General features: G+C 41.9%; 1 protein-coding gene across 1 annotated transcript in view; it reads left to right on the top strand.

Annotated features, from left to right (window-relative positions):
• Nucleotides 1–23,424, top strand: part of LOC147058885 (zinc finger protein basonuclin-1-like) — a 48,172-nt gene that overhangs the window by 2,512 nt on the left and 22,236 nt on the right. Inside the window, 2 exon segments of the mRNA XM_085907163.1 lie at nt 1,262–1,442; nt 6,959–7,033. Coding sequence (XP_085763289.1) covers nt 1,262–1,442; nt 6,959–7,033 — 256 coding nt within the window.

The following is a 23,424-nucleotide window of genomic DNA, read 5'->3' as shown; positions in this document are numbered from 1 at the left end:
CTGATTGGTTCATAGGGCCTTCACATTACGCCATTACGACACAGAGGGCCAAGAAAATGTGTGCAGGGTCAAGAGCATTTTCTATTCGGGCTCCAGAGCTCTGGAATGCCCTACCAATGGATATTAGAACTGCTACCTCAGTAGACACGTTTAAATTACGACATTTAAGACACGTTTAAAGACATATTTCTATGATATGGCCTTTAATTAACCTGTAGTGGCCGATTCAGCTGGAGTTTGTTTTTGCTCCCTCTCCCCGACCCCACTCCCCCCACCCCTCCTCGGCTGGGGAGGTGGTTAGGTGACACCCAAGTTGACAGTGCCTATCTAGATTCTCGTGGACCAATTCAGGATGAGGGAACTGCAGCGGATTACCCTCCTTGAAGACACTGCCAGGACGATCGAGGGCTCCTCCGACAGCTCTTCGCTTTGGCCTGGACATCCACTTTTTGATTTCCATATTATGTATTTTTTGTGCCCTCTTTGCATTCATTGCAGCCTGGTGATCCTGAAAGGGGGATCCTTCCATCTGTGGTCCCTTCTCAAGGTTTCTCATTTTTCCCCTGGTAGGTTTTTTTTTTAGTTTTTCCTTGCCCTTTTGGGAGCTCAAGATCAGGGGATGCTTTGAGAATAATTGTCAATTGTTTGTCTATGCGAAGCCCTTTGAGACTGCTTGTGATTTAGGGCTTAATACAGATAAACTTGACTTGACTTGACCTGAATATTACGGAAGCCACACAAAACAACTTTACAGATTTTGGAATTTGGTCCACACATAACGTGCACCTTATTGAAAGATGCACCTTTGTTTTTGGGGAAAATTAAAGGCTTTTGAAGTGCGCCTCATGGTGCAGAAAATACGGTACTCCAAATCTTTTCTCTTAAACGCATACTTTTTATTGACCCAAATGTATATCCTTAATTTGATCCCAATCAACTAATACTCCTTCCTTCTCAATTTGCATGGTTATTTTGATAACAAAAAGAGTGACTCCATGCTGTCACAGCTCACATACATCTGCCCGTCGATCTGCCAGCTAGCGTGTCCCCAGTCCGAAAGCGACCTGCCGGGCACTCAGCTGGTGCCTGCGCAGTCTTCGCTGCTCCTTCTCTGTCAGCGTTCCAGTCTCCCACTTCCCTTTTATCAAATAAAGCAGTTTGTATCGCATTTGGTTGTCCTGTCCTGCTTCTGACAGTATGAACTGACCGACTCACGACCAGCGCATGAACTCCTGGAATGGATCGAGTGGTTCGCGCGTAGGGTCATTGACAAACTATCCGAGGAGATGAAGAAGCTCATCGAGCTGATGCATCAGATGCGGCAGAACCTAGCGCCCACAACCGTTTTGCCAACTCCCATTTGCCTTGCGCAGTTGCGCCCAACAACCGAGGTTCCACTGGCCACTGCACAAATGTCGGTTCCAGATGTTCTGGAACCCAAGGTCGGAAGCCCGTAAAGATTGGACCGTAATCCTCGACAGGTTCGTACATTTTCGTCGAGCTGCCAAATTCAATTCTCTCTTCAGCCTTGGACTTTTTCCACCGAGGCCACAAAGGTGCCCATTTTAATCTTCTCAAAGACCATTCCTGAACACATCATCGATGTTCAGTCTGTTCTGCATCGCCTGTACGTCCGAGCCTTTCCGTTCTCTGAGAACGGCCAATGCTTTGGAAGAAATCAAAAATCAGCTGAAAACTCTAGGAGCTCTGTGAAAAAAAATCAGCAGAGAACTCGACACTCTTCAAGAGACTGGAGAGGAGATCAGAGACAGTTCGAGGAGTATTATGGAAATGGAGACTTGATTGATTGGATTAGAAACCAAAATAATTGCATTTCTCAAAGCTGTGAATCCCAAGAAAGACCATCTGATAAAAATTCTCACCAACAGAGTAGAAGATATCGACCAACAATATAAACTGAATGATATGATCATTTCTGGGCTCAAGATCTCGCCTAGACATCTGCACAAATGTAAAACCTGTCTAAAAGTACTTACATTGAATATGGGTTTTGATACAAATGTCAAACATTATACAGAATTATTTCCTGATGCTGAAATAGTTTGTGTACATTTTCATGTTTCTAAGGGTGTATTCAGACCTGACTGTTTGTTCCACTTTAAAAGGACCAGGGTTCGATTCTAAAACTGGTCCGGACCTTTGATGCAGGTGTGAATACACGCAAACAAATCCTGGTGCGGATTAAAGAACCAGATTTAGACTACAGAAGTGGTTCGCTTCCAAACAAACTCTGGTGCAGTTCGCTTCAGGTGTAAATACAAACAGCGTAGATCTGAACCAACAGCACAATTATGCAGAACAGCAATGCAGGACATAGGACTCGTATGTTTTCCTTCGTTTCCAGGTCTGTGCTCTGGTCATTGCCGTCCAATGGGAGCACAGATCGTCAGAAGCCTGGATGTTTTTACAAAATATACTTCACTCGCAAAATGTACAGTATGAGTAGGAACCACACTAAATGAAAAAAATTGGTTCTGCTTTTGGCCTAGACCAAACAAGCGAACTAAAAGACTTTGGTCTGAATACACCCTTCAAGAACTTCAAGAACCCCTCAAGAACTCTGTGGTAAAGTTTAGGCTCACTGGGCCTTGCTCGTATCCACCTCTTCCCAATATGAATCTAAGAACCCTAACTCTGACTGCATTAGAAGAGCCTCAAGCATATTGTGGTACCTTTTGATCAAATATCTGTGAAAGATGAGTGTTATGCCCTCTTCCAGCCAGCTGTGAGGGGACTGCCATGTGACTCGAAGAGGGTGTGTGCCTGTGTGCATGCGTGTGTGTGAGAGTGTGCATGCGTGCATACGTGTGTGTGTGTGTGAGAGAGAGAGAGAGAGAGAGAGAGAGAGAGAGAGAGAGAGAGAGAGAGAGAGAGAGAGAGAGAGAGAGAGAGAGAGAGAGAGAGAGAGAGAAATTGTGTGGTTATTGTAGCGGGAGAAACTGCTGAGTGTAGTGTGATGGCATTTTCGCATTAGTACTTGCCCGAACAGGAGAGTTGGGAGCAGTTAATTTCAGGACTCACAGGGAAGATACCCTTGGGAACTTCTGACTGAAGATAATGAAAATGGCTGAGGTAAGAAGATAATTTCATAAATTCAGTTTATTCCCACGCTGCAGTGAAGCAAGTTTGATAAAGGTAAACTGAAGTAAAACTGTGTAGATCCCTGACAGTTACAACTTGGCTTTTTTGGATGTATTAGTACTTTTGCCACATTCATTAACTTTTATCCCTATTTGAAATTCTATAGCAGTCATTGTGATTAGGATTATAACTAATACCCATCAAAAAATCAATTAATATAAAATGACCACATGACAATTTAAATAACCGGATTGCTACATTTGATGCCAAACGCACACATCTGATTTACATACAGGAAAGGTTTTAAATACACATTCCAATATTTCCTTTTTATTATTCTTAACCATTTATTCCATGAACGTCCATTTAAGCGGGACTTTAATTGATCTAGAACAGTGGTTCTTAACTTTATTGGAAGTACCGAACCCCACCAGTTTCATATGCGCATTCACCTCTTTAATTAAAAATACAATTATTTTTTTCAAATTTAAGACAACATTGTTTTTTCTGATGCACAAAATGAGCCGAGCATGAACATCACCTTGTTCAAAATACAAAACCAACACAATGCATGAACTCAAAACAAATTACATACCTGCAAATAAGTGTGACTTCTGCTGTTGCCTTTGCGAAACCAGTTTAGATATCCGTCATCACAAATTTACACGATAAATCAGGTGTGTTCAGACCTGTGGAGGCTCTGCCTAACACCTGAGACTGACTCACCGAACCCCTAGGGTTCGATCGAACTCAGGTTAAGAACCACAGATCGAGAACAATCTCTATTTTATCTTTATATTTAAATGTATTTTGTTATAGGTTAATAATCATAGCTACAATGAAATTTTTCATCATCTCAAAGTGATCTAAAAATGCATACAGGAGTGGTAGTTGTAGATTGTAATACTGTCACGTTCATGATCTCATCTATCCATTCTCTGGACCACTTAGCCTCACTAAAGTTCCTGGAGTGCTGGAGCCTATCCTCGCTGACTGTTAGATGAGAAATGAAATTCTATAGCAGTCATTGTGTTATTTGAAATTAACTTATGGATATGCACAATATACACACTGCTTCAACCAAAATAATTTTGTTTATACTATGTTAAAAAGAGATTTGGATATTAATTACTACCCATCAAAATATGATGTTGAAAAAGTAACCATATCAATTCATACAAACTGACCATATGACCGTTTGAATAGCCGGATCGCTACGTTTTGATGCCAGATGCATGCATCTAACTTGCATTCAGGAAAGGTCTTTAATACACATTCCAATATTTCCAATTTAATATTCTTTTATTATTCATTTATTCCACTAACTTCCATTGAATCGGGCTTTTAATTTTTCTAGGGAAATATATCTAAATGTATTTTGTTATACATTAATAATCATAGCTACAATCCAATTTTATATAATCTCAAAGTGAACTAAAAATGAATACATGTTTGGTACCTACCTGTAAATTCTAATATTGTCATACTCATGATTTTATTCTCTGTACCACTTAGCCTCACTAAAGTTCCAGGTGTGCTGGAGCCAATCCCAGCTGACTTTTAAATGAGAGGTGGAATGTGAAATGGAAATATATGCCAGCATACTGCCATGCATATTTTTAGAATGTGGGATATAACTGTAGAACCCAGAGATAACCAACATAGACTCAGGGAAAACGTGGAAAGTCCACATCGCCCCAATGCAAATGTTGCAATGTTAGTCATAGATAATTAGCCTATCGGGGCGGATACTCCACATTTTGGTGCAGGTTTGCATCGACTTTTATTTTTAATATTAATCTGAAGTCTGATAAACAATCATGAATAGGTTACTTGAGATGTTAAGATGTCTAAAGGCACGTCACACTGGTGACATGTTGGCCAGTAGCTGCTTTGGGGATACATTGTTTATGTACTTCATTCCAAGATAGTAGCTGTAATTGAGAGATTAAAATTTTACTTGTATTGAATATTTTACAATTTAAATTGGACTAGAATATTTTAGGGAGCTATTCATTTGTTACAGTTTCATTTAACTTTAAAAGACACGCTGCTGAGCTTTGCCGCTCCCTGTGCTTTGTGTTACAATTAAAAGTTATTTTCTCTATGGATTGAATTGTATTGGATTAAACAAACAAACATTTACATGTGCTTAAAGCCATGTACTAGAAATTAAGTCATTTGAATAATTAAAAATGTCAACGGAAAAATTTTCCCTTTACTGCAAAAAAATTATTGGCTCCAAAAATCAGTTATTGAGCGCAGTTACTTATCAGTATCGGCCTTGAAAAATCAATGTATCAGTCTATCTCAAACGTGTAAAAGAAACACTAAGCATTTGAAGGAGAGAAACGTTGTGGTTATTTTACAAAGCTGGCCCTGGCCAATATGGCAACCCTTCATTTACATACACTTCAAAAAGTTTCATATTTATCATTGTTGTTAATTTATAAGATTCTCTGTGGTCACATCAATAATTTTTCCCTTCTCGCCACTAGGTTGTAACGAGAACCGATACTTTGGGACCAAGTCGAAGGCAATATTCTAAAAAAATGACGGTCCTGGCTTTTCAGCAATACCCAAAGTAACATTGGTAACAAAGGAAAGAGGGAGATGTGGCTGCCACTTTTGTTTTGTTTAGGGGGGTGTAAAAGAGTGGTTATCTAGCAACCCACGCAGCGTCTGATGACGTGCTTCCCTGCTACTGTACATGTGCTCTCACAGCATGCAACATGGCAGTGGCACGCGCATTGGCGTCATCTACAACTGCAGCAATAGCAGCACATCTATTTGTTGAAAAGAAAAACACAAAAAAGTCACGTATTGTGCATTTAAGGTACTTTGCATTTGGGATTAATAGTTGATCCTCAAATATCTGTATGCGAAAGATGCCATCATCATTTCTAGACAAGAAGGGAAACACATCCAACTTAGTGAAACATCTAAAACAGGGGTCTCAAATTCTATTTACCTGGGGGGCGGTAGAGGGAGAGTCTAAGTGAGGCTGAGCCGCATCAGGATTTCCACAAGAAAAGCGCTGATAAAACATTTCAATGTTCTCAAATATCTTTATTTTTAACACAAAATAATGAATTAAATAAATGAATGAAAAATTAATTTAAAAAATCAATCAATCTGTAATAATAAATAAAATAATAATGATCATACAGCAGATACAGACGACTGAAGAAACCACATATTGACTGACTACAAAAGGGCTAATAAAACATGCCAATGTTCTCAAATATCTTTATTTTCAACACAAAATAATAAATTAAATAAATTAATAATTTTTTTTTATAAAAATCTCACTAACGACGTAACTAGCTTCAACTGCTGCATTATTCTCTGTGGTTGCTTTCTTAAAGAAACCTTGTTGCCTCAGCAGACGTTTTGTAAGACTGGCAACCGAAAATACCAGGGAGATGAGAGAGCCAACACTCATCTCCCTGGTATTTATCGTACTCCTGAGCATGTCTTGTTGTATAATGAAGTTTCAAATTGTATTCCTTGTGCACCGCAACTTTTTCAGTGCAAAAATGACACGTCGAGGTGCCCTTGTGCTCAACAAAGAAATATTGCACTCCCCACCTTTCCTGAAATTATCTGTGCGCATCACCGACCTTTCTCTTCACTGCAGGCTTTGAAAGAGACATCTTTGGGGCTTTGTAATATGTGATTCAACTTGGAGTCAGTTTATTTTTAACTTTCAGTTGCGCGGGTTAGGGTTATCGGAGAAAGGTGTATACATGGTAAATCGTGTTGGATAACGGCAATTATCCGAATTTCTCAAGTGTCATGTAAACGCACTGACTGTTAAGTTTAAGTTTCACTCGCGACGCGCCTTCAATTGGAGGACACAGTACAACTGCGCAAAGCTCAACACCCTGATCTAAAAGAACGACATCCAGACTTTTACAAGGAATTCAAGGTGGGTACATTTTGATTCCCGTGTTACCGTTGCTGCCCACATCGAATAGTGTTGCTATGATAAGCCTAGCCTTTATGAGCTGCTTGGCGAAGTACCGTTAACTTTATGTCCAGCATCGTAGAGCATTATAATTAGGCAAGTGGGAGGACAGGCCAGAGCAAAGCCAGCAGCATCATACTCATCCAAAAATAAAGGATGCTTTTCAGAAGTGTACAAAATATGACCCTGACTTCACATGAAGCAAAGAAATTAGATTGGGAAGTTCCTCTATTCTTATGCATGGATCACATCATTGTTTAATATCTGATGAAGGCTATGTACTGCAACTGGTTGGAAAATAAGCACAGTATTATTATTTTTTTATACTTAAATGCTACATGCACTGTGATGCAGAGTATTTTATTTTATTATTTAATATTTGAAAGGTAACCTAGATCGAAAAAACAAAAAACCCTAATTAACCTTAAAAGAAAATTGAGGTAATCCGTCACAGTCAATATTTCGGCTTCAATAGTAATGCACCATATTCAACTATTCAACTGGTGTAACCTCTGCGTTTTACCTCCAATTATTGTCATTTAAAACCGACCGATACATATACTATATTTTTGCCCTAATTTGAAGTAATTAAATAGGATTGATTACTTAATGGAACAAATTCGTTCAGTTTAACATGAAAATCCTTCCTGAATGTAACCAATTTAATACATTGGAACTCATTTTACATACGCACACACACACGCACACACAAACACGCATATACACACGCACACCACACACACACACGCACACACACACATACAGACACACTATTCTTACAACAAAAAATGCTCAAGCTTTCTGAATAAAATTTAATAATTTTATACTATGATTAACACTGTTCTTTACATGGTGAGGAAAACACAAAAAGTCTAAATTATTTTATAAAACAATTAAAGAAATATCTGATTAGATAAATATCAAAAAAAGTAATCAGGTTCAATGAACTATTAAGAGGGCACTGTTTGGATAACGGCGTTTAAAATAACGGCGTTAGGTAAAGCCGTTATTTTTTCCGTAACGTGGTAACGAATTACTGTTTCCGTCATTATAACGCGGTTATCGTTACTGAACGTTAAATGCGGTGAATTACTATGTATTGGTTGAATGAACTGCGTAATCCTGACGCAACCCTGGCTGTTCCACACACAAAGTGGAGACTGGGTGGGTTAACAATGAGATAAGTGATTATGATTGGCTAAACCAGAGACGTGTTTATTACGGAAGAGGATTAGGGCCAGTGAAGAAAAAAAAAACGAGGGGTGACAGGTTTCTGACTTTTTTTCTCAGAAGTCAGAATTCCTACTTTAAAGTCAGAATTCTGAGAATAAAGTCAGAATTCTGAGTTTAAAGTCAGAAATTGGGAATTCTGACTTTAAAGTCAGAGTTCTGACTTTATTCTCAGAATTCTGACTTTATTTTGGACTTTAACTTTGGTTAACGTAACGGTCAGTACCTGAAATTCTACACTTGACACTAGAAACAGCCGTGTGAAATTGATATTCCGCAGCTTGAAGAAATGCACAGTGAATCCCATCCATTAGTAGACTAATAAAAGGTAGTGGGGGGAAATATTAAGTACCAAGCGGGCTTTAAAAGAACACGAGATTCAAAGAATTGCCAAGTGCACCTTTGTGGCATCAATTGCCATATATTCTACATGTGCTTGCTGAGCTTAAATATATCAATGATACATCATTGCCCAGGCCAATAAGTCTGATAGACACAGATTTTATGTCGATCAAGTGAACGATGCATTTGTGTACGGTCATTATGTTCCAAGAATTTGAACAACACGCTTGACCAGGGTTTTGGTTGCCCTGGTTACCGGCCCTCCCTGTGTGGAGTTTGCATGTTCTCCCCGTGTCCGCGTGGGTTTTCTCCGGGCATTCCGGTTTCCTCCCACATCCCAAAAACATGCTTGATAGGCCGATTGAGCACTCCAAATTGTCCCTAGGTGTGAGTGCGAGTGCAAATGGTTGTTCGTCTCTGTGTGCCCTGCGATTTGTTGGCAACAAGTTCAGGGTGTCCCCCGCCTACTGCCCAATGACGGCTGGGATAGGCTCCAGCACGCCCGCGACCCCCGTGGGGACTAAGCGGTTCAGAAAATGGATGGATGGAGTTAAACGCACTTCATGTTGTTGATATGTTTACTTTTGTTGTGAACAAAGTACTTTAAGAACATATAGATGGTCATGTACCTTAACCTATCTGTTCTACTCATTTCAACTGACTTGTGTAAACTGCTCAGAAAAATCTAAATTCTTTGACATACAGCAACTTTTTTATAGTAACGCAAATAGTTACTTTCTCTGGTTATTTTTATTATGAAGTAATTCAGTTACTAACATAGTTACTTTTTTACCAAGTAGTGAGTAACTATAACTAATTATTGGAAAATGTCATCAATACATTTACTCTCCAGCTTATATAGCACACAGCCTGTAATTCTGGTCGTCTTTCAAATTGAAAAAATATGCATCCATACTGTAGTATAAATGCACTCATGCAAATGTCTTCTGGTGATTCAAAGGATCTTCTCTCCCCAGGTGAAAAAGTTTCTTGCTCCAATTTCTCAATGTCAAATTCTTCCTTTGCCTATAACTGCACAAAAATAGCAATAACGCAGAAAAATAAGAAACTGTACTGTTCGGCTGTTGTCAAAATCATATTATTAGTTGTATCGTATCAAATGTGCTTGGGAAGTTAGACTACTGTTTAAACGATTGAGAGACGTATATACCGTAATTTTTGGACTATAAGTCGCTCGGAGTATAAGTCGCACCAGCCATAAAATGAACAATAGAGTGAAAAAAAACATATATAATTTGCACCGGAGTATAAGTCGCACTTTTGGGGCAAATATATTTGTCAAAATCCAACACCAAAAACAGACATGAGCCAGCAACAACAGGCTAAACTATACGGTATGCTAACGTGACATATACACAAACGAGGAGCTGAGAACGGGCCTGACGTAACATTCAGACTTGATCAAGTAAGTATTACATAAATAACACGTTTATCAAACCATCTGTGTCACTCCAATTCATTAAATCCATTGATCGTGCTTTATGTAAACAATGCCGCGTATGGGCCGCATATGCTGACGTTGTTGTAAGTTGCATTTCTAATTATTCCACAGACCCATTAACGATATATAAAGTATATTTCAAATAACTATCATATTACAACAATATTATCAAACCATCTGTGTCACTCCAAATCATTAAATCCATCGATCAAATTCCTCGTTCTTTATGTCAACAACGCCGCGCGTGCACCGCAGAGATCTAGTATATAACTATATTGTAGCGTTAACAAAGTTCCAGGAAAGATGTGGGTTTGGTAAACGGCTCTTTATTTAACAAAACAAGAGTTCAACGAGCCAACAACTACTGAACTTCCAGCCACGAAGGTGGAAGAGAGCTCCATAAATAGGACCGGGCGTGCGTAAAAGCCATGTCCGAGCCTCATCCACCGTCCCCGGACAGCCACCCGGCCGAGCGCCGGCCCCCGACTTCCATCCACGGAGGTGAAAGAGCGCTCGCGTCGAGAAGGACCGGGCGTGTGTAAAAGCTATAATAGTTTTTCAAACCTTCTGTGTCACTCCAAATCATTAAATCCTTCAAAGTCTTCGTCCTCCGTGTCACTTACAAACAAAGCCGCTAATGATGCCGGTAGTATGTGGGGCCCTTCGTCACTCCAATTCATTAAATCCATCGATCGTCCTTTATGTAAACAATGCCGCGTATGCACCGCATATGCGCCGCGCCGCTGACATCGGACTCGTAAGTTGCATTTCTAATTATTCCACAGATAATGATATATAAAGTATATTTCAAATAACTATCATACAACAATATTATCAAACCATCTGTGTCACTCCTAATCATTAAATCCATCGATCAAATTCCTCGTCCTTTATGACAACAATGCTGCGCGCGCGCCGCACAGATCTAGTATATAACTATATTGTAGTGTTAACAAAGTACCAGGAAAGATGTGGGTTTGGTAAACGGCTCTTTATTTAACAAAACAAGAGTTCAACGAGCCAACAACTACTGAACTGTAACAATAAAAAGATATACAAGTTGCTACACGAAATAAAATATATCGAATAACTATAACATAAATAAGTTTTTCAAACCTTGTGTCACTCCAAATCATTAAATCCTTCAAACGTGGGGCCCTTCGTCATCCTGTGATCGAATCCTTTGTCCTTTATGTAAACAACCGCCGCGCGGCACCGGTGACGTCACAAATGACAGTAATCCCTTGCTACATCGCGGTTCGTTTATCGCGGTTTCACTACATCGCCGATTTTTGAATTTTGAAAATTTGTGAAAAAAATCACATATAAGTCACTCCTGAGTATAAATCGCCCCCCCACCCAAACTATGACAAAAAAACGCGAATTATAGTCCGAAAATTATGGTACTTCAATCTGGGCTAACCCCGAACATTAGCATTTGAATAGACCCACAACCAATATTTGGAGGCAATATTCATTTGGAATGAAAGGTCAAATAAAAAAAACTATACACATTCCTGTTAAATTATCCTCAAACCACAATTATGAAAATTACAAGAAATTGTTTTGTAGATGGGCGGCTCGGTGGAGCACTGAGTAGCACGTCCGCCTCACAGTTAGGAGGGTGCGGGTTCGATTCCACCTCCGGCCCTCCCTGTGTGGAGTTTGCATGTTCTCCCCGAGCCCGCGTGGGTTTTCTCCGGGCACTCCGGTTTCCTCCCACATCCCAAAAACATGCTTGGTAGGCCGATTGAAGACTCTAAATTGTCCCTAGGTATGAATGCGAGTGCGGATGGTTGTTCGTCTCTGTGTGCCCTGCGATTGGCTGGCAACCGGTTCAGGGTGTCCCCCGCCTACTGCCCGATGACGGCTGGGATAGGCTCCAGCACGCCCGCGACCCCCGTGGGGACTAAGCGGTTCAGAAAATGGATGGATGTTTTGTAGATGTGTAATTCATCAAGATAGCAGTCTTACTGACTGAGGATGAACAACTTTTACACAATATATATATTTTTTATGTCACTGCTATTCTTTTAAAAGTTGCTCAACCTAAGTAGATCACGAGCAATTTGATGGCACATTCTCTTCTAATTTTGATGTCCACTGTGTAATTTAGAAAGGTTACAAATGATTACTGTTAGAGATGTTCCGACTCTAACTTACTGTGCAAGAACAACACAGGAGACAGTATGCCCTTTGAACACTTGCACGTGGAGAATTTGTTCGTCATTGTAGATACAACAATGTCCGAACAAATTCTGCAAGTGGAGAATTTGTTCGTTGCTGTTGACACAGCACTGTCCGAACAAAGTCTGCCGCTGCACCCATGCAAGAGAGTATTTATTGAGAAAAGAAGGGTGGGGGTGACAATTTACATGTGTGGTGGCCAAGGTGGGGGTGAAACACCTGGCCTCTGATCACATCATAGCGGGGGATGTTTTACGATGTTGAGTAGACAAAACAACTTTGATTGCGTCTTCTACAATTGGTCAATCAGTGCAAAGGATCTTAGCACTTTGTTCTACTACTTTGTTAAGACAGGACAAGCTTAGGTCAATCACCACTGATTACATTCCAACATAATATGATCAACCTAATCTATTCAACCCTAACATATCCCTCCTGTTTATCATATGATGTTGTCAAGAAAAACAATTTAAAAAACAAAAAAACCAAAACAACAAACACACAGAAACAGCGTATCATTGCAATCTACGTAGATCAATTTTAGTGTGTGAGTGAAAAACCTGCGGCAAGATGTTATAATGCAGGAAAAGTCTCACACGGTCCCTCTGCCTTAGGCGACCAGAATGTTACCAATAACAACAGTCAAGACAAAAATTGCTCGTGATTGTTCAGCCGTCGGGGGCTTGGCACGCCCACTGTTGGAGGGTGAGCACAATTCTCACCCCCTCTGCAGCACTGCTTCGTCGGGGGAGAACCTGGAAGTGTCTGCCGTGTGGTTGTCGTCTTCAGTGGCCAGGGTAGACTACCTGGCCACCAAGGGGGAAGAGGATTATTCTGCCTCTATTTGAATTGGGGGCGGGGACGCTGGTGATGGTGGATATGCTTCCTTGCTGGAACCGTCGTGTTGCAGTCATCAAGTCCAGAACCATCCCCAGACAGGATCATGAGAGTCAAAGGTCACAACGGTCCTGCGTCGACGTGCAGAAGAGTTGGACGTGCAGAAGAGTTGCGTGCTGTCGTCAGCTGATGATGTTGTATCCTGTAGGTGTGGTCTGTCACCCACACTGGTGCAGACACTTGTCCAGTTGGCGGGCAGCATCGGACAACCACTTGAAATGGCTCTCTCATCCTGACACTTAGCAGTGACATCCAAAGCTCCCATCCAGTGTCCTCCTGGAGAGCAGTCGTCGTTGATGCATTTGTGGGTCTTGTTTCCTTGGATGTAACATGTATAGTTCACTTCAGCTGGTCTCTCTGTGTAGGCCACTTGCGGCAACGTTCGTCCTTTAACAGTTGCGTTGACATTAATCCAAAAGAGTTTGATCACAGGTTCTTTTCTGTGAGTCCAATAAAATCCATGTGCATGATTTGGAATGGGTAAGATGGTTTTGGAAACGAGCCTCTCTTAGGTCTCATGTTTCCTTGTGGATTATGTTTTACACAAACAGGACATGCTTTACAAAAAAAAATTAAGTAAGCATCTGAACCAAAGGTAGTGAATTGACCTACACAAACAGGACATGCTTTACAAAAAAAATTAAGTAAGCATCTGAACCAAAAGTAGTGAATTGACCTTTTTTTTGTTTTTTTTTTAAATTTATACTACCATTCACACTCTCAATCACACAACTTTCATGCAAACAGCTCGGAAAAACAGACCAAAAAAAGAATCTATGCCCTTCTTCAATTAAGAAAAAGCTCTGTTTTTTCTTTTTCTTAGCCTGTTCCTTCCCCTGGGGCGAGAACCCCAGCTGTTTCTTAGCTCGGACAAACCAAAGCCGTATCTCATAGCTCGGATAAACCAAACCGTAAACTTCATAGCTCGGACAAACCAAAGCCGTATCTCATAGCTCGGACAAACCAAAGCCGTATCTCATAGCTCGGACAAACCAGAGCCGTATCTCATAGCTCGGACAAACCAAAGCCGTATCTCATAGCTCGGACAAACCAAAGCCGTATCTCATAGCTCGGACAAACCAAAGCCGTATCTCATAGCTCGGACAAACCAAAGCCGTATCTCATAGCTCGGACAAACCAGAGCCGTATCTCATAGCTCGGACAAACCAAAGCCGTATCTCATAGCTCGGACAAACCAAAGCCGTATCTTTTTTTTTTTTTTTCTTTTTTTTTCTTTCAACCCCTTTCACAACAACACAATCACACAATTTTTAGGGCTTTAACTTACTTGTCCCCTGGTTCGTTGCACTGCCGGATTCCGTCAATCCACTGTTGTTCGACGAAGGCAGACCTTAGATGCTGGCCCAGCGAAGAATTTACTTGCCAGGTCTTTTCTTTACCAGGTCCTCCTAATGGACGCTGGCTTGTCGACAATGCAGCACGTCGTCCTCCGTCGATCAGCAGTGGGTATGTTGGATCCGGGTCACGGCACCAAAATGTTAGAGATGTTCCGACTCTAACTTACTGTGCAAGAACAACACAGGAGACAGTATGCCCTTTGAACACTTGCACGTGGAGAATTTGTTCGTCATTGTAGATACAACAATGTCCGAACAAATTCTGCAAGTGGAGAATTTGTTCGTTGCTGTTGACACAGCACTGTCCGAACAAAGTCTGCCGCTGCACCCATGCAAGAGAGTATTTATTGAGAAAAGAAGGGTGGGGGTGACAATTTACATGTGTTGTGGCCAAGGTGGGGGTGAAACACCTGGCCTCTGATCACATCATAGCGGGGGATGTTTTACGATGTTGAGTAGACAAAACAACTTTGATTGCGTCTTCTACAATTGGTCAATCAGTGCAAAGGATCTTAGCACTTTGTTCTACTACTTTGTTAAGACAGGACAAGCTTAGGTCAATCACCACTGATTACATTCCAACATAATATGATCAACCTAATCTATTCAACCCTAACAATTACAATTACAAACACTTACCTTTTAACTTTTTTTAAACTGTTTGGGAATATATTTGCCCACTTCAGCGATGACTTTTGTCTCCGAGGGAACCATTGTAACTCGTAAAAACTCTGCTCTGATCTGCAATATAAAAATAGAGCGTGATGAAAAAAACTTAGAAAAGCAATTTGACTATTTTATTCTTTATTGGATTTTCTACAACCATGGAATGAGCACTTGAAATGTCTTTAAAGTTGTAATCTATAATTTAATTAAGGATAAAAAGTTGTTTACCAAAATATATGTCTTTTTCTATAGAATAGAATAGAATAGAATAGAATAGAATGATATATAGTGGCGATACCATTTCTTGTTTCACGTTCGTGTACATACATGTTGCAGTGGTACAGTAGTCATTGACGATGTAAGTGGGTCTCTGTCAGGTCTAAGTACGATCAGACATTAAATCACACGCTGGAACAAAGAGGACAAGACAACCAGGATAGGCTTACTCGCGAGGAGAATGATAGAGAAAGAAAACTCAGTTACAATCTCCATCAATTCTGAGTCATTACTCTGCGTACTCCTCTTTTTAATGTTTTGGTTGCCCTGGTTACAAAGGTGTTGCTACACTAAAGGGAGGGGGTTTGGAACTGTAGCAACGCTGCCTATCTAAGGAATGTAGTGTGGTGTGATTCAGCATTTAATTGTTGGCCCGTGACCCCAGCACTAGAATTGCAGAGTCTGTCCTGTTTCCTCAACCGGCTGTCTTCTCCATGGTTGGCTGACTCGTCCTCGACTGTGATCAGACAACTTGAAGCATGTTGAATGGCGCTTTCCTGTCGAACAATCCAACTAAACCTTTGCTAAGTTTATCTTCTTGGTAAACTAACACAACACACAATAATAATGAGTAACTAGCCCAAAACACTTCAACACACATTAAGTAAATGTGAGGTAACTGGTATGCAGTTCCTTAAACAAACTTAAATTATATGCAACTATAAACCGGATTCGGTTGAAGTTGGGAAATTGTGTCAAATGTAAATAAAAACAAAATACAATGATTTGAAAATCCTTTTCAACCTATATTCAATTGAACACACTACAAAGACAACATATTTAATGCTCAAACTCATAACTTTTATTTTATTTTTCCAAAAATAATTAATTTAGAATTTTATGGCTGCAACACGTGCAGTAGAAGTTGGGAAAGGGCATTTTTACCGCTTTGTTACATCACCTTTCCTTTTAATAACACTCAATAAACGTTTTGGAAGAGAGGAGGCTAATTCTCTTCGCTTCTCATGTGGAATTCTTTCCCATTCTTGCTTGATGAACCGCTTCAGTTGTTCAACAGTCCGGGGTCTTCCAAATCCGAGTCCATGGTCCTCGGTCGGAAAAGGGTGGAATGCCCTCTCCGGATCGGGGATGAGATCCTGCCCCAAGTGGAGGAGTTCAAGTATCTTGGGGTCTTGTTCACGAGTGAGGGCAGGATGGAGCGTGAGATCGACAGACGGATCGGTGCAGCGTCGGCAGTAATGCGGACTCTGTACCGGTCCGTCGTGGTAAAGAGAGAGCTGAGCCAAATGGCAAAGCTCTCGATTTACCGGTCGATCTACGCTCCTACCCTCACCTATGGTCACGAGCTATGGGTCGTGACCGAAAGAACGAGATCCAGGATACAAGCGGCTGAAATGAGTTTCCTCCGCAGGGTGTCCGGGCTCTCCCTTAGAGATAGGGTGAGAAGCTCGGTCATCCGGGAGAGACTCGGAGTACAGCCGCTGCTCCTGCACGTTGAGAGGAGCCAGATGAAGTGGCTCGGGCATCTCATCAGGATGCCTCCTGGACGCCTCCCCGGGGAGGTGTTCCGGGCATGTCCCACCGGTAGGAGACCCCGGGGTCGACCCAGGACGCGCTGGAGAGACTACGTCTCTCGGCTGGCCTGGGAACGCCTTGGGATCCCCCGGGATGAGCTGGAGGAAGTGGCTGGGGAGAGGGAGGTCTGGGAGTCCCTCCTAAAGCTGCTGCCCCCGCGACCCGACCCCGGATAAGCGGAAGAAGATGAAGGTGAAGAAGAAGGATATTATATAGAATGCTCTGTCACACATTTCACAATCCAGTAGACGTGACAGATTTCACACAATCTTTGGTCAATGGCAACGGTACAACATAAAGAATCGGTCGCAAACCCATACATATGACATTTTTTTTCTGGTTTGCAGCTTGTTTTGCCATTAGCAATCAATTGTTTCTTTTACCAGTTACTCTTATAGTTACCTGAAACCAATTATCTACATTCATTTTAGAGATATTAATTCCATTACACATCGACAGCGGTTGTTGACAAAGTACACAAATAAACATCATACTTTCTCCATGGCAGTTCAGATGCGACACAACGGATCACACTGCAAAGGTCAAATTGATCTTTTAAATTGACACAATGCAGCATAATTTTGGGGGTGATCTATATAAGTTGCCCACTCATCTCTGTCTTATTCATTATGATTCCTAGTTCCCACAAATACCATATTGTTGAAGTTAACAAAATGGCAACAGATTTAGCCACCCAACATGCAATAACGTCATTGTTCCATTTTCTTGTTCCCGGGATTTCTCTAAGACGTAAGGCTTCCTTTGGCTCACCTTTTCCGTTTGAATGTTACCTCAAAAGAAATGACCCTTTTGTAATTTGCTAGGTCCACCTCAACCGAGCTTTCTGCAATTTTAATGCTAGTTGGTGGAGTTATCAATATTCAATTTGGCCCTTCCCACTTGGAAGAATACCAGCATTTCCTTTTCACTACTTTTTATGAGAACGCGGTTTGTTCTTTGTTGCCTTTTAAATATTTTTCTCATGTAATCTGCCAAATTTGAATCATCCTTAGTTTCCCACTTGGTTTTAAAACATGGTAATCTATATTGTCGCCCAAACAATTTTTCATACGGGTTAAACCCACAGTACGTAATGTTTATGTACAGTTCGACCAGGTCTAAACATTTTGTCCATGATCTTCCAGTTCCTTCCATGCACTTTTTCACACTTCGACGATGATGTGCACAGTGATGTTTAAGTCTTTATGGAACATTGTACTAATTCTACCTATTACTTGATTTACAAAGTGTCCCCCATTATAATGAAAATGTAAATCCCATATCCCGGTATTATTTCTTTACTTAACGTTTTTGTCACTGTTAAGGCATTCAGTGTTTATTTTGAAGCCAATTCAATCCATTTTGAGAATGCATCTATTATGACCTGGCATTATAACCTTGTGGATTGTGTTTAGCACATGTTAAACAAGCTCTACATTTTTTTTTTAAGAAATGTTTTGAATATGAATCAAATCCATATGTTGTATAAAGCCGACTGAACTGCCCCACTATCCCTCCTCTTGAGCCATGTGACACGCACCATGGCTCAATATTCCTGCCCATTTGTATAGGTTCTTTGGTAGGATAGGTCTGTCCTCCGGTTATTGATAGATGCCATTGTCTACTCTTGCCCCTCTTTTCGTCCATTATTGAATTTCAGTCTATGGACTTTCTCGCTGCACATCTTTGAAAATGTTTCAGTGATTTAATCTGCTTCTTGTGTGTAAAAAAATTGAAGTGTCTTTTACGCTGCAACTATGCGGTTCTGTCTGCAAGCCTGTTACCTCTTGACACCTTATCAGTCTCATGTGTGTGTGCCCTGCACACGTGCATATAGCTACTTTCCGTGGCAATTGGACTGCTTCCACAACTAGCTTAGCAAGTAAATGGATGGCTTCCCCGAATGGGGAACAACCCAGCTTACAAAGTATTTGACATTTTCACTTTCTTGTAGTTTCTTTAGTTACTTTTCAATAATTTTCTCATCGTTTACCACAAGAATCTTATAAATTTGAATAAAAATCAAAATTTATGTTTTATCTTAAATGTATAACTTAGAGAACCCATATGTAGTAAAGTGTTGTATTACTACATACGATTCCATCATCATTTAATTTGACACATCTTTCAAAATGCTTCTCAGTGTCCCAGTCCAAACATGTTCTGCGTGTGTAATTGGTTGTCTCAACTCGTGTTCCTCATCCTAATTTTTCCTTCCTCAAGGTGACAAACCAATCCACTAATCGAAAAAAAATAAAAATCAACAAAATAACTGCTAGTAAATTAATATAATAGTTAATTGTTGTTGTTTCTTAACTTCAACTAACTCAATCGCTCTCTTATTCACAAATGTAAAAACTTATATAGTCTTGACACAACCAATCGACTATTCCTTTTAAATTTAGCTTTGAGATGTCGTTATTTCATAATTTTGCTTCATCCAATTCCAGAAAGCAAGTTCTTTCCATCTGTCAAATTTTGTTTCATCATGGCTAGGCATCAATGCAGTGTGGGCCAGTTTCTGCCCATAAACAAATTGCTTGCTTTTCTTCACTTCCTATTTTTACAAAATCGTTTTTGTGTTGTGGTGCACATCAGATAGACTACAGTCTAATAAATTCTTTTCTGCACCTATGTTAGCCAATTTCATCCTTTTAACACATAACACTGACAACACAAAAACAGCAGAGACACAGTTCACAAACGTCGTCTATTTTTACATTTTGGTTATACTTTTTTTCTCATCAGTGCCTTTTATCCTTCATGCAAATATTGTCACATCTTCCTTAAGCATTACTGCTTCAAACATTCTCTGAGAAACTCACACTGTCCCTGCCTCGCCCGCAGCCATAGCGCCCCCCGTGCATTTATGTTGATTGGACACAGGCTGGCCATTTCCTGCAACAATCACGATGCCGGCCCAGACCTGCGACTACGCGCGAGCGCAGGCACGCTCATCAGTCTCACCCTCTCAAAGGGCAGGCCAACTTTGCTGTTGCCCCCTTCATCATGTTCACATTCGACATCTTTCATTGTCTTCTACGCAACATTTGGTGGCTCTTATTCTCGTCCTATCGAGCCACCGATCTAGTCACTTTCTGCCACGCACGTCTTATTTTCTCTACTGCCACACACGCCTTATTTTCTCTACTGCCACACCTTGCTCATCTGAGTTTCTCCAACCAACTTAAACACACCATCGTCCACTTCTCAATTTCCCTATTATCACTAACAGCCTCCTGAACATTCTCCATGACTAATTTCTTTCATAGGACACACATCTCACTCACACCCACATATACACACCCACTCATGAAGATCTTCTGCGCGCACACACACAAACACACTAGCACAAAAGGTTGACGCACAACATAAAAGACCACATAGAGCGCACTAAGAACACACCTTTTTGCTCGTCTCATTTGTCTGATTTATTCTCTATTTTACTTTTAGAAGCTATTTGTAATTCTTTTCAATGCATTTTGCAAATTTTAACTTCAGTGTTTATCTTAATTTTTCCTTTTAACACAAATCTCCTGTATATTTCAGCTAATTTCTCTTTAATTTTGGCAGCCAGGTTCCCACTTATTTAATTTGATCTTGGCCTAGTCATAACTGTCTTTGTTCATTTGTGCAGTCACGTGCCATCTGACCTTCTTCTCTGCAACTCCATTCTATTTGACTAGGTTGGACAAATCCTTTCCCTCTGCCTCTGCCCCTGAAGCCTCTGTTAGATGCTCCTCACCCCCTCTGGCCTTTCCACCCTTTGCCTGTATTTTGGTAAAAAGTGTCACTATCCTGATCTACCAAAAAGTGTCTTTTGTTTTCACGTTTTTTTTTCTTTGACTACTTTTTCTGCATGGAGAGCGTGATTTATGTATTCCTCTAAAGTTCCGGTGTTCATGCCTATATAATGTTTGGTCATCCAGCTATGTATTGCTGGCCTGGACCCTGCACGGATGGCATTTTTTAATTGTTGCTGATAAGCACCTTGGGGTGCATTATCTTCTACCAGTCCACTGTGTATTTTAAACACTACTGTCATGCGCACTCGATATTCATCAAAAGTTTCATTATCATTTTGCTTTGTTCTCTTTGTTCATTACCTGGATCATAATTTGGGTTGGCCACTTGTATCATTGGATATAGTGGCATGTTTGGGGTTAATTCTGAATCTTCAATATTCATGTCTTCAGCGAATGGGGCTGAAAGCAACATTTTGTTTTTAGGTCTCAATCGATAGTCTGCTCCCATTTTCTTTAACCAATTCATTTCTAGCAGGCTTTTCTGTCTGGTGGCTCTGTCTCTTGACCCATAAGGGGGGAGGGTGGTGACCCCTAGTGTTCATCTATGTCATGTATTTGCAGATTCAACTTCTCTATGATCTTTTGTTTAAAGTTGTAGCATGTGTTTTCTTTTGCGCTCTTTTATTTCTTCTAATTCTCCTCCTTCCACTTCAGCTCTTATGTGTTATCTATTTTCCTTGCCTGGCTGCTGATAGGCCCCGTCTCATCATCCTCCTGCCTGCAATACAGTGCTTTCTGAGCTTTCTCTCCACTCTCTCTCTCTGTTACCCAAAACACTACATCATCAGATGCCTTCTTTAATTTCTTTAATATTTCTTTTATTAAGGTGGAGGGAATTCAGGATCTGGACAGCTTGGAGTACAAAGCTGTTTCTGAGTCTGGTGGTGCGGGAGCGCAGGCATCTGTACCTCTTCCTAGAGGGCAGAAGCACAAACAAAGAGTGAGGGGGGTGACTCACATCACACACAATCGCGGCCGCTTTGCGGGTGAGACGGGAGGCGTAAACGTCCTTCAGGGAGGGGAGTGGAGCCCCGATGATTTTACTTGCAGTGTTCACTATACGCTGCAGGGCCTTCATGTTGTACTCAGAGCAGCCACCACCCCACACAGCGATACAACTGGAGAGGACGATCTCAATGGTGCCACGGTAGAATGTGGTCATGATGGCGGGAGGAGCACTTGCTCGCCTGAGTTTCCACAGAAAGCACAGGCGGCGCTGAGCTTTCTTCGCCAGCGACGCAGCGTTGGTGGTCCAGGAGAGGCCCTCACTGATGTGCACCCCCAGGAATCTGGTGCTGCTCACTCTCTCCACCACAGCACCGTCGACGGTCAGCGGCAGGTGGTGGGTTTGACCCTTCCGGAAGTCAATGATAATCTCCTTGGTCTTGTTGACGTTCAGCAGAAGGTTGTTGTCCCTGCACCATGCGGCCAAAAGGTCGACCTCCGATCTGTAGGGAGTCTCGTCGCCACCGGTGATCAGAGCCACCACAGTCGTGTCGTCGGCATATTTCAGCATGTGGTTGCTGCTGTAGGTCACAGTGCAGTCATGCATCAGCAGGGTGAAGAGCAGTGGACTGAGCACGCAGCCTTGAGGGGCCCCCGTGCTCAGCGTGATGCTGCCGGAGACATTGTCTCCCACACGGACTACTTGAGGCCTCTGACAGAGGAAGTCCAGTAGCCAGTTGCAAAGGGAGGTACTGAGGCCCAGCTTGTCGAGCTTGCAAATGAGACGCTGTGGAACAATGGTGTTGAATGCAGAACTAAAGTCCACAAACGGCAATCTCACATACGAGTCTCTGTTCTCCAGGTGGGTGAGGGCAGAGCAGACAGCATCCTCAGAGGACCGATTGGGTCGGAAGGCAAACTGGAAGGGTGGGGGGAAGAACAGATCTGACGTGCGCCAAGACAAGCCGCTCAAAGCACTTCATGACGATGGGGGTCAGGTGGCAGCCTTGAAGCATGACGGGACGATGGCCTGCTGCAGCGAAATGTTAAAGATGTCCGTGAAGACGCTCCTCAGCGCAGTCCTTCAGCGCCCGTCCCGGGATGTTGTCCGGGCCCGCCGCCTTACGGGTGTTGATAGCAGCAAGCGCCCTCCTCACGCTAATGGCAGAGAGGCACAGGGGCTGCTCGCCCGGAGGGGAAGGGGGCTTCAGCGGGCAAGTGTCGTTCTGAGCGTCGAAGCGAACAAAGAAGCGGTTCAGTTCGTTGCGCAGAGGGACGTCGCCCTCACAGCTCCGCGGCGCGGCCTTGTAGTCCGTGATGGTCTGTATGCCTCGCCACAGGCCTCGAGCATCCCTGCTGTCCTTGAAGTGGGCAGTGATCTTGGAAGAGAACACCTTTTTTGCATCCTTGATGCCCCGGGACAGCTTCGCCCTGGCTGATCTCACGCCCGCTACATCCCCAGCCCTGTACGCTTTGTCTCTGGCCCTCAGCAGCCCGAGGACAGCCCCTGTCAGCCATGGCTTCCAGTTAGCCCGAGCGACGACATACTTAGTGAGGGTCACATCATCAATGCACTTTGCGATGTACTCCTCAATGTCCGTCCGATCGTTGCATGTGGCCATTTGCTTCAACATTTCCCAGTCCGTA

The sequence above is a fragment of the Syngnathus leptorhynchus genome, chromosome 3 (assembly GCF_054491065.1).
Source record: "Syngnathus leptorhynchus isolate UIUO chromosome 3, UIUO_Slep, whole genome shotgun sequence".
NCBI lineage: Eukaryota > Metazoa > Chordata > Actinopteri > Syngnathiformes > Syngnathidae > Syngnathus > Syngnathus leptorhynchus.
This window is presented reverse-complemented; position numbering and strand designations above follow the sequence as displayed.